At 43.6% G+C, this 12,724-nt stretch overlaps 2 protein-coding genes across 2 annotated transcripts in view; both read left to right on the plus strand.

The window, feature by feature from the left end:
- LOC142391212 (FERM and PDZ domain-containing protein 4-like) overlaps positions 1 to 4,327 on the plus strand; it is an 81,386-nt gene extending 77,059 nt beyond the window's left edge. The window contains exon 16 of the mRNA XM_075476987.1: positions 66 to 4,327. Coding sequence (XP_075333102.1) covers positions 66 to 3,418 — 3,353 coding nt within the window. The 3' untranslated portion in view covers positions 3,419 to 4,327. The remainder of the gene's footprint in view (positions 1 to 65) is intronic.
- Positions 4,328 to 6,020: 1,693 nt separating this feature from the next.
- On the plus strand, positions 6,021 to 11,308 carry LOC142391401 (uncharacterized). Its single transcript, XM_075477174.1, has 6 exons — positions 6,021 to 6,399; positions 6,691 to 6,789; positions 8,674 to 8,804; positions 8,978 to 9,139; positions 9,357 to 9,583; positions 10,411 to 11,308. The coding sequence occupies exons 1-6, from the start codon at positions 6,333 to 6,335 to the stop codon at positions 10,511 to 10,513; spliced, it is 789 nt and encodes a 262-aa protein (XP_075333289.1). The 5' UTR covers positions 6,021 to 6,332; the 3' UTR covers positions 10,514 to 11,308.
- Positions 11,309 to 12,724: the final 1,416 nt, after the last annotated feature.

Raw genomic sequence — 12,724 nt, forward strand, 5'->3', positions numbered from 1 at the left:
ATAATGTCTGAATACTAGTTTTTGCTAAATGATTCATTCTTAACTTTTTATCTCTTATTGTCTAGGTGTTTACACATCCCATGGCTTTAGCCAAGAGTCCTCCTCAGACTCTGGCAATGAAACAAACTCCTCAGAGATGACGGAAATCTCTGAATTAGCTGCTACTCACAGACTCAGCGAGAGCCACATGCGTTTCCTGGTGGCCACAAAGGAAGGATACCAACCTTTACTCGAGGAGAAAACAGAATTTCCTGTCTCACCCAATATGCATAGCACAGTAGAAAGGAAACATCGTAGTCCAACACGACACCTTCAGCCTCCTGCAGTTCCTCCGAGACGGAGTCCGCAGTTAGACGCGACTTCGTCAAGGCCAGACAGGCTGGAGGTGAAGTCCCAGACCAATCTCTCTGCCACTCTTCAGCGTCCGAGTTCCACCACGCCAGGAGGCAAGCACCATAAAAAATCTGCAGACTCCAGTGGGAAATACAACACCTTCAGCACAAGGGAAGGACATTGCGGTGAGAGCAGCAGGAGACGCAGCTGTCTAGACTTGGAGCAGCGCACTTCGTTCTGCGAACGAGATGAAATTAAGAGGAGACAGAATTCCTTTGTGGCTGAAAACTCTGTAACCGAGGACATTGGAGTGAACAGCCTCCCCTGCGACCATCGCAGAAATCCCCGCCCCTATTCTGCTGTTTCTGATCACTTCTTAGACGTCAACTTGGGGAACTGTGCTGCAGACAATGGAGCAGCAGTAGCAGAGCAAGACGAACATCTAGTTGTCGCATCATTGCTGTCCCCATCCAACAAATCCAGAGCTGGGGGGTCTGACCAGGGGTCGGACATACAAAGCGACCATCAGCCCATTTCAAGACAGCAGAGTGTTGCACGGTTGTGTGAGTACCACCTAGCGAAAAGGATCTCAAATTTGCAAGGAGAAGCTCACAGTTCACTGCAGGGCTCTCTGTGTTCATCCCTGGATGCCGGTGGCAGCACGAATAGTAGCACCTGTGCCACACCAACCGACTCTCCCCTTGGCCCTGGTGCTGTTGAATCCAAACACCACCGTCTGCAAAGGCACCCACTTTCTAGTTCCTCCTCTTCACTGCTTAGAGGGCTAAACTATGAGGACAACAAACCCGGAATCTCTCTCGGCATTCCTAGCCAGACCACTCAGGGAAAAGACCTCCATCCTCAGGCAGACCCTGCCCTCCTTCGGAAAATGCTGCCTAATATGCATCCCCCTCTTTCTGGGGCAGAATCAGGCCGACCCTCATCAGCTACATCATCTAAACATAAAGAGACCACAGGCACAGGAAGTAAGAAGCCCCACAATGATGTGCATTCTAAACAGCAAGCCTGTTTTAAGGGGCTTAACCCGAAAGAAGGCAGCGAGGCCTACAGACAACTGATTAACTATCTCACAATCAGCCAGATGCATCAGGGAGGGAAGCTGCACAGTGCAGGTATGGGGGGTGCAGTGAAAAAGGACACCAGGCGCTTTATCACTAGCAACCCTCAACTTTTTGAAATGGTCAAGAATAGGGGGAACAACATTGCCCGCTGTCCATGTATGCCTTCTTCCATATCCTCCCCATTCCTCAGCCCAAATGTAGTTGCACCTCATGCATCCACACTGCAAATGGCAAATAAAAATCCGCAGTACTACCATTCTGCCACTCTTCCCGCCAAACTCAAGAGAAGCCCTGATGTACATGTGCAAAGACCAAGCAACACTTTAGATTTCAGGCAACCTATTGCTGGACGGAGGAGCTCCTTTTCTGGCCTGGAAAGTGAGATTTCCATTCCAGATCAGTTTCTCTCACTCAAAAGAGAGGAATGCATTAATCGGGATGGGGGATTTAATCCAAACAGAAATCGTGATGTTGGAGGTACAGATAACCGTCCCCCACCTCGGTCAAGGAGCCAGCCAAGTTGCAGCACTGAGGACTGGTACAAATCAGACCCAAGAGCGAAACATGCAGCCCGCCAGTCTTATCCCCGACCTAATGATTCTCTTTGTTTCTCTGCTGCTCCCAGTTTAAATGGTCAACGTGCGGACCTCAGCGCTGTCTCAATAGGAAGAGGAGATCATCCATCAGCTTTTATAAGGCAGGGATCTAGTAGCGCTAGGGCTTGCGTTACATCTCCAACACCCAACCCACAATCGCCACCCCCACCTCCCCCACCACCTCCTCCTCTATCTCTACCCACGCAGGCCAGACCTAGCTCCAGCAACTCAGGATGCCCACAAGATTCCATCCATTCCATCCACTCTCGCCAGAATCAGAACCACATCCAGTCCGTTACCCCAACCCTGCCACAGACAGACCACTTCAGATGTAACATGCACCGGGGCAGGGAGCTCAAACGCAGCTCCAGCAACGTGACCGCCAGTTCTGGAAGTGTGGAAGTTGTGTTTGATAAGCCCACGCGTAGCCGAAGCCAGCAGCCCATGTCCCCACCTACGTCCCAGCAAGGGGACACTAAAATCCAACGTCGACCAACGAGGAAACGTCTCTCCAAGAGCTACTCCCAAGGCTCTGTATTCTCCCACAGTAGCTGCTGGTCCACAGGCAGTGGGGTAGACAGAAGATCGTCCGTTGCTTTCCCGTTGCAGAAAGACTCAAAACACATGAAGGGCTCTCAGAAACTGGACACGAGTCCCTGGAGATGCAACGGGCCCTTTAGCTACTGTTTCTTTAAGCGTAGGAATGACGGAGATGAGGATGAGATTGAATGGGAGAGGCCAAGAGGAAGACGTGGTGGGGGCAGTATGGACATGAACAGCGCTGCTGCATCAGCCATATCCCCGTGCAGCTCAGCAGTGGACGCTTCGGGGGAGCAGCTGTACGGAGAGGTCCTCAATAACATGAGTTTTAGTGACCGTCTGGCACGAATCAACGCTCTCAAGGACCACATGTACAGCTTCCCTTCTGGCTTTACTGATGTCCGCCGTGACGTCAGTGAGCTCATCGCATTGGTGAGATCCAGCGTGGGCCGATGCGATCGCGGAGTCCAGATGCCGATCCAGGACGTCTCCCAGTACAAGCAGCTCCTTTCTGTCGAGTCTAAAGAGTTAGGCCGGGCGTGCCGGAGGATGGCTCAAGCCCACAGTAGTCCAGATGAAATGCTGCTAGCCGTAACTTGTAGCTTTCAGGTGCTATGCTGCCTCTGTGAAGCTTGTATGTGTCTGGTCAAGGGGCTCGGAGCCTCGGCCTCACACCAACAAAGAGAAGTGGTGGCAAAGGTTGACGAGGTCGTTATGAACTATATCTGTTTGCTCAAAGCGGCTGAGGCTGCCACCATAGGAGCACCAGGGGAGCACAGCGTGAAAGCCCTGGTCCGCCACTCCAGTACCATGTCGGCCATTGCTAACGCACTCACCCGCTCCCTTAAAACGCTGCTAAGCAAGTAGAGGCTAAATCTTTATGCTTTATAGTGTGGCCTATGCAGTCAGAAGACGTCTGTCTTCAAGCATCTTGCCGATTTTGAGTCATCTGGAAAAGTTGTATATTTTTCATATCATGTCTGCGTGGTCTTTGTATCGAAATTAAAAAACAAAATTTTAAGACTTATTGCAAGTTATTTAACACTGAAGGGATTAGTAAGATGCTCAAAGGAAGTCATCTGACTGCACTTGCTTTTTCTGATGTCTGTATTGTATATTTACAAAGCCATACTCTCACTGTCCCTTTGTAATATATGTACCTAATAGATATTATACCCTTTTACCTGTGCTTTATGTAACTTATTTAACGTGTATATAATGTACATAGGTACCATATTATTATATTATTTGCAGTAGCAGTTTAAAGAAGCCCTGGAATACTTTGCTTAATGTGCTTTACCCGTGCACAGGGCTGGAGCGAATTCACTTTCCAGTGCAGTTTTACTACAGATATGATACACCAATTATTATAAAAACGTATTGTAGAGCTCTAATTAAAAGTGTGTCACTGTCAGTCTTGTGAAGAAAGTGTCACATTATGTAAACTTGGTAATATTCAGCTGAATTTCTGATAGGCTGTAAACGTGAACTGATTTAAACTCTGTTGCCCTGCAGCACTGTTTCGTCTTTTGAAAGACAACAGGAATATTGTTGGAGACATGTTGAGAACACGAGTGCAGTAAAAAAAACACTTTTATCATATTTCACTGTCGGGAATATTTTCTGATGAGAACAACAAACAATTTTCACTAAACTATTGTTCTGAAATATTCGCAATTTAGAAAAAGGGAGAGAATCAATTCAAATTCTTATTTGCGTGTTTTCTTTGTTATCTGTTTTGTGCTTTAATGATTTATCATTTCACACAATGTGTCAGGATGCAGTTACATCTCTCAAGAAAGAATATAAATTCCTGTTGTTTTTTTTTTTCAATTATCCAACATTCTATTAAAAGATGTTTTGCATAAGTGCTTTTGTCTTATCTTCTTTCAGTCTGCTGTGTTACGAGTTATTCAAGTCATTTTAATGTCAGTTTAGCAGAGGTGGAAAGAGTACTGAAAATTTGTACTCAAGTAGAAGTACTGTTACATTGCTTAAATTGTACTCAATTACAAGTAAAAGTACTGGTGTTAAAAAAATACTTAAGTAAAAGTACAATGTACTCTATTACTTTGTACTTGAGTACTCTAGTACACACTACAATTCACACAGGCTCACCAGAACTGGACAATAGAGGATTGGAAAAACGTTGCCTGGTCTGACGAGTCTCGATTTCAGTCGCAGTCGAATTAGTGGCGGATCGGAAGATTTCCGCTTTCCGCAAACGCGTCAACACATAAACGGACCGGAAATTATTAAAAATTTCCGCTAGTGCCAGCCACTAGTACCGGGTTAGTACCTAGGGGTCCCCCTAGTGGTCTTAAAATTAAAGCAAAATAACTGAAATTTCACGTTTTAATGCAAAATTGGCCTTTTAGGCAAGATTAATGTGCGTACGCTCTATACGCATGTTCTATACGTTCTATAAATATCCTAAATATTCTATGAATATGTCAAAGACAGTGAAAATGCCTTGTTGATGTGACAGGTCAGAGGAGAATGGGCAGACTGGTTCCAGATGATAGGAAGCAGAGGTGGAAAGAGTACTGAAAATGTGTACTCAAATTTGTGCGAATTACTCCTCTCAAAAACTACTCAGAGTATTAATTACTTTTTAACCAATGGATGTTTTATTTCATCGTCAATAGCAGACATTTGATTCGATTCACCTGTATGAAATATCCACCAATGGCGACCCCTGGTCTCGTGCTATATGTCAACAGAGAGCTGGGAACCTGAATATTGATTTGAGATGCAGCTCAGCACTGTGTACCAAAAACAGCTCACCTTATACAGTGAAATTACTGCGACGATATGACTATTATGAGGCAAGAGTGTAAACAGATGACACACACATGAATACATACTCAAGTATGAGTAAAATTACATACATGAAAAAAATACTTGAGTACAAGTACCCAAAAATCTACTTAATTACAGTAACGTAGGTATTTGTAATTCGTTACTTCCACCCCTGCAGTTTAGTAAAAATAGTCCTTAAAGATGGGATATTCTTTTTCTAATTGTAGAGACCAAGTTTCTTTTGTCCTTGCCACATGCATATTTGTACATAACATTTTCAAACAAAACTTTAGACTTGAGTGATGTCCAACATATTCCATATCTGACCTATTTGTGCCTGTGAATTTGCTATGTTTACATGTCTAATCGGAATTTCTCTCCTCCTCGAAATGTCATTTGTTTTGATTTGGCACTATGTAAAAAAATAACTGAATTTAACTGGAATCTGTAACTTTTTGGCACTGTAATTTGCTGCACTGGGTCACGTGCACATCCATGGAGAACGGTTCCTGCGTGGCCGACGTGATGTTTTTCTACTAGCGGAATAGTACAAGGGGGGAGAATGAGACAACCAAATCTGCATATTAGGCGCGTGTTGCACGCACGCTGCGACGTTTACCAATCAGGTCGACATATGCATTAAACCACACCCGCGCGGCAACTCGTGTCGCGCGCCTCAACTGCATTGTACTGGCAGACAAAAGTTGCAGATTTTCCGTTGTTTTCGCTCCGTTTTCATTAATGCGTGCCTTCCCCCCCCCCCCCGAAGTGCTTAGTTCATATTCTGCGAGATATTAGCGAGGACTAGCTTCACATCACCGAAAGAGTTGCTTACTGCCGAAGTCACTGGGGGACAAACTGTGACGGGGGAGAAGTAATTGTTAGGCACCCCGTGGGATTTAAAGTTCAGCTAGTAGTAGCAGCGCAGGCTATTAGCAGGTAGTTAGCTCCATTATCTTAACTTATTAGTTTGGTCACAATGGCAGCGGTGTGCCAACCACGACGTGCCTTGGTGGAAATACCTGAACCACAGCCCAAAATTGCAGGTAAGTCCGGCAAATGGCAGTTTTCTCTTACAGGTTTAAAACTTTCTTGATTGTACTCTTCATGCAAGAGGCTGCTCTGTGCTATCAAGCTAATGTTATCATCCCCCCATTCCAGCTGCTCTTTAACCATTAACGTAATAAAGTTAAAGATAACCGTGTTAGTATTTGCAGTCGCATTCATTTTACATGATCTGCTTTGTGTCGAAGTGGCGTTTTATATTGTGGAGAATCTAAACTTTTTTTTTTTTTTTTTTTTCATGATAAAAGTTAGTAATTTTTTTAAATTTTCAGCTCGGATGAGAAGGTCCTATTTAGAAGTTCTGAGTGCTCGTTTGGCCCCATCTCCTCTTCCAAGGTCGAGAACCACAAACACGAAGCGAGCGCAGTCATGTAAGTACCAAATTAAAGCGCCATAGCTGCACCTGCGGAATGAATGAAGGGTTGGCTTTATGTTATGACTTAATGGGAGGCAAAACACAAATATGTATGTGATACTGTGCAACAGTCTTAAACTTCCCCCTCATTTATTTATGCTCCTTCTAAACACATTTGAGGCACTTACTAAAAAGAAAAAGGCACCTAACTGGAGGGGGGTGACCCATTGTTGTCTAAACATTGCGGACAAACTACTAATGAACCAATTTATAAATTGTACCTTTCAGCAATTTAAGTGACAATTTGCAGTGTGAAATATAGACACAACTTTGTTCCCACTGTGAAAAATACACATAAACACAGTTTGACAGACATGAAATAGTACTTTTTCACCAACAAAGTGATTCCCAAAGAGCTATTCGCTGCGAAATCGGCATATCTCAGCATGGTAATATTATCTACAGCATCTGAAAGTGATGTCCTTAAGAAATAGGGAAAAAAATCCATTAAAGACCTGACACAGGACCTGAGAGATGCATGGACCTTCAGTTGATCCATCTACTGTTCACTGAAGCCTCATTAGAAATGGTCTCTATGGAAGGGTGGCTGTCAGGAAGCCGTTCTTAAGGAAGGGAAACGGGGAGAAAAGACTGAGCTATGCAAAATGACACAAGAAGTGGACTGAAAATCAGTGGCAACAGGTCTGATGGAGGGGTGAATCCTCCCCAGAGCCCGGAGCTCAACATTACTGAAGCAGTGTGGGATCATGTTGGCAGAGAACGCAACAAAAGGCAGCCCACATCCAAAGAAGAGCTTAATGCCTTGTGTACACCAAGAGCGACCTACGCTAACTGAGCGTCGGATTTCATTATTTCTCTATGGAGGGTGAGCAAACTGAGCGACCAGAGCGGATTCCAGCGATTAAACTCAAGCTAATATTATGGTAATGAGCTATGACGCGGTTCGGCGAAAACCAATGACAATCCACAGATTGGAGCGGTCCGACAATCCGCGGGGTTTCGCGGAAACAGACGTGTAAACTTTGGTTCCTAGTTCCTACGTCCTTTAAACATGGCAACTGAAAAATGAATCGCCGCGGTGTCCGCCCACCAGATATTGTACAACCCCACAACATTTGCATATCGGGATAATAACAAAAAACACAACGCATGGTTGAGAGTGAGGTGGTTGGAGAGTGGAGTGGTGAGTTTGTTTGTGCGCTATTTTTGTTTTTGATGAAACGATTTATTCATTTCGTTTATTCGTGTCCCTGCCCTCTTTTTCCTCCTTTGTTCTTTTTCGTGGGGGTGCTGCACAGCCACGGGGCCTTTAAAAATTGAACCTTCTAAATGTGACGTCACGAACGAACAAAGCTACCAAAGCGAATTCTCAAGCGAAGCTTCTCCAGCTACCTCCGCTACCAGGCAGCGTAGGTCGCCCTTGGTGTACACGCAGCATTAGAAAGTCCCGTAAGAAGCCCGGAGAACTATTCCTAAAGCTCACTTTTTACAAGAAAGGTTGTCAAAGAGGGTTCAGGCTGTGTTGAAGAATAAAGGTGCTCAGACCAAATATTGACTTTAGAGCTCATTACAAATGTACAAACTCTGTTTTTGACTAATATCCTGCATTTTCACGTTATGTTTGCACATGTTGCTCAAGACGTTTGCACAAAATCTCCAACCACTATGCTCATAACATTTGTAAATGACTCGTATAGCTAGTTTTGCAGAATCAGCTGAGTGATGACGGCGCTGCCGGCTTACCTTTACACTCACAGCCCGTTTAGCCTCTGTTGGTACCTGTGTAGCTGTAACACTGAGCTTCTTTTCCTCTTGTGCTTTCACCAGAACTGCTTCCACCCAACCTTGTTTGCCCTAATCATATTCCTTTGCTCTGCAGTGGACTTGTCCCTTGATGGAATGTGGAGAGGAAGGCTAGAAGAGAGGTGCGAGAAGATGGATGAGCACCCCACCCAGCTCTCCAAACAGCAGCTTGTACAACTCATCAGATCTCTCATCTTAGTTGAACAGGTATCTGGACAGAGTTCTATTTCCAAGGTTTTTTGTATACATTTGGAAATTGTATATATATTTGTGGGATGAAAATCCATACAACATAATCCTATAAAGTGAAACAAAATATACTCCCCAACTCTGTGCCTTCTGTGCAATAACTGAAATTTGATGTGCTATATTGTCTGTAGAACCACGAGCCCAAAATCATGGCATCGGACCTAAAGTATCTTCAGGAAGACCTGCAGCTAAAGAAGGCAAATGTTTACAGGTCCATACCTTACTCTCGGTTTGGCTCCAACAGGGATGCTCACTGCTACAGAAAGGCGTATCCACACCTGGTGGCATTCAAAGTGAGTATCTGTGTTGTTTGTTTATTTTAATTGCGCATATTTACGTGTATAAAGGCCAATTACAATTAGCATGAAAGTCGTGTCCGCCGTACTCATTTGTGTGTAATTGCGGGTCACATTTTTGTCACATAGATGAAGCGCCTCTCCACAGGGCAGCTCTCAGTGAGCAGCAGGTTTGTGTCACGCTAATCTGTCACCTCCTCATCCACCGCCTCAGGTTTCGTGTCAGGAGTGGGGCCAAGTTCTTTTGAGGAACAAAGTGTGGGATGATGCGTTGGAGCACTCCCTGATGGCGTGGCGATACACCAGCGAGTTACCACAGTGGGACACTGCAGACCATAACGCTCTCACGGAACAATGTTACTGCATTCTGGCAGCTCACAGTCTCGCCGCTCTCCAGCATTACCGCCCCGAGCCCAGCAGAGGACGCGAGCTGCTGAGGAGGTGAGTCTCCGGCTTCTTTATGCCACATGAACAGTCAACATACATGCCACAGCCATGCCAACTGTGCTTTAGTTGAAATTAGTTAAGGCAATACTTCATGACAAAAGTGCCATTTTAACACCTGTTTGGTTGGCCCAACCTTTTTAAAACATGCACACATTTATAAAGCTGTGGAGTGAACCACACCATAAGTGCAGTTTGCTTACAGACAAATGGTAATGAAATGCAAGTAAGCTGTTTCCTGATGGCTGCTCACTTCCCTCCGAACAGTAATTTAAGGGAATGAACTCTAGTTGAAGGAAAAATCCGGCTACAACCTTGTTTACCGTTCGTGAATACCGCCACGAAGTGCTGTGCTGTACGATGATAAACCACAGCTCAGATTAATTTCTCTGCTGACGGGTTGGCGTCAAGTTGCCGACTTATTTATCCAGGCCCACAGACATCCTACTGGAGTCCCATCTTGTCACTTCTTGAATGTAAGTTAACACTCAAATTTAGCTGGGTTTCCACTTACTTCACCACCCAAGTGTTTGCTTCTTCTCACTCTGGGACACGTAGTTTGGATGCATTCTGCCCTTTATTCTATCTAATTACTTTAGGATCTAAAGTACAGCCACTGTTCATTTTGGGGATTGCAGCAATTACAATCCTTGTTAGCTTGGCATCTTGTTATTATTTATAAAGATTTGTTTTTAATATTTGAGCTAAGAGGCATTATCACAGTGAACAAAGCCTAAATGACTCAGTTGGTGACCAATTTCTACTGAAAATTGGTGCTTTTCACATTAAATCTGACTGACTGACTCCTGTTTTTTTGCCTGCAGGTTGAAGATGGCTCAGCTGCACAGGCAGTCGATTGTTCCCTGCATTCAGGAGCTGCAGAGGATTATGGGTTGTACTGAGGATTTGTCCATGGATACAAAATGATGCGATAACAGCTCAGCAGATGGATGCTCCGAGTGTGCCTCATGTTTGACGACCTATGTGATTCACATGTTGTTATGGGCCAAAAACTTTGTACATAATAGTGTTTGGTGAGAAAAACCACTACAGTATTCTTCCAAAAGATATGATAGCTAGTGCAAAATGAACTAGAAGTGCACTTGGAGAGTGTGTGAAAAGGAAGGATTTCTGATCCAGAGTTCTTCCTTCATCGACCTGCAACCTCTCCAAGTTTTTTTTTCTTTCTTTTTTTAAATGCAACTTAGTAATTTTTGTATAATCTTGCAAATGGACGAGGAGGGGAAGGAGTAAGTGCCTCATAATGCAAACTTGAGTAAGTAGCCAGCTGAAAGCCATTTTTAAATGGCTGAAAATTCAGTGACGCTTTTTAAAAAAAATTTTACTACATGGCATTTTGGATGACGCCACAACGCGTTCCTTTCTTTTCAGCGACGTTCTCTCTGTAGGTTTCCTTGCATCCTGTTTGAAAACACACTTCCTTTTCAGATGAGTAAAAGTGTTCTGAGAAGTGTTTGGTGCTGGGAGCAATTTGTTTAAAGTCTTGTATATTTTATTAGAAGTTTGTAGCGTATAGTTTGCATTGACAACTGAATTGTAAAGAAATATCAAAAGGCCTTTCCTGTTGCTTTATATGTGTGTGTTACTGTTCACAATACTTGAAACAGTGGCCTGTGTCTTGACTCGTCTCCTTTTTGTATGTATGTGTGTGTGTCTTGTTGATGGAGAATTGTCTGTCGTTTATTGCACTGTCGCTGTTTGTCCTGAAAACTTGAACTTTTTTTGAAAAAAAATGAATTCTAATTTAAATAAAGTTGACTAAAACTGCAGAGAAGCTGGTTTTTCTGTCGGTGTATCTTCTCTTTTATACCTAACAGCAGGTTTTTAGTGTAAAAGCAAACTGGCTTTATTACAGTTTGGTTTTAACTGTAGCATTAACTAAATATTATCTTCTTCTTTTGGCCTCTCCCTTTACCAGGGGTTGCCACAGCCAGTCGATCTTGCATCATTGATTTGTCACGTTTTACGCCGGATGCCCTTCCTGACGCAACCTTCACCATTTATCCGGGCTTGGGACCCTGCTCCCCAGAGGCTGGGTGCTCACACTCACACCTAGGGGACCATTTAGAGTCACCAATTAACCTAACATGCATGTTTTAGGTGGGTGGGAGGAAGCCGGAGTACACGGGAAGATCAAGCAAACTCCACACTTTAAGGCCCCAGCCAGGAATTGAACCTGGAACCCTCTTGCTGTGAGTTGACGTTGCGAACCCCGACACCACTGTGCAGCCCTAAATAAATATATTATTAACCTGGAAACATCAAGCTCTCTACTACCACTGCTTTCAGTGTCATGCGTCAAAGTACATTTCAATTGTTTGATATAGTGCTGTACAGTTTGTCTCCCACAATTTTTGTTATGAAAATTACATAAAAGATACTTTTATCCCAAAGGAAAGTTATATAATTATGATTTATGAGTTTAACCACAAATGAAGTTAGATTGTGATAAATTCTTTCCTGATGAGTCAGTGAATGAGTGGAAACAAACACTTTTTATTCATGTGTATTAAACACAACGCATACACACGTATGTTCACATTAAATACCTTTATTCTAAGTTCTGACATGTTAGTTTATTGAACTTGACTGAAAGCTGAGATGTTTAATTTGCAAAGAGGGGAATTTGCAAGGCCCCTTGATTTGAGACTTAAAAAATAGGCCATTACACCAGATTATAGGATTAACCGATCCTTGGTTCGATTATTTGGCAGTGTGTGATCCCTGCTCTTTAAGTTACCATTAAGTGCCACTAGGTGGAGCCCATGCAGCACAGTTCTTCTGCACCCAACATCAGAATTGCTGGAGTCAGGCTTGTGACTTTAGCAGGACTCCAATTTGTTAATGTCACTGGAGAAACAGCTGTTGCCATGGCACTCCGTAGAGTGAATATTAAACCATTTTTGAATGTTATTTAGCTTCCAAGATAATGAATGAGATTCTGTTGGCTTATGATTAAACCTTTTGCTGTATTGACATTATTTCCCCTTTGGAATTTAAGGTCTTCTCTGATAGCTATAATTTTCTGTAGCTTTATTCCAGGCTTCTCTGAAATACAGGATTAATGCATGTGTTTGATTCTGTGCTTCTGCATAATGGAGTCTATTAATATTACAG

The sequence above is a fragment of the Odontesthes bonariensis genome, chromosome 11 (genome assembly GCF_027942865.1).
Source record: "Odontesthes bonariensis isolate fOdoBon6 chromosome 11, fOdoBon6.hap1, whole genome shotgun sequence".
NCBI classification, from domain to species: domain Eukaryota; kingdom Metazoa; phylum Chordata; class Actinopteri; order Atheriniformes; family Atherinopsidae; genus Odontesthes; species Odontesthes bonariensis.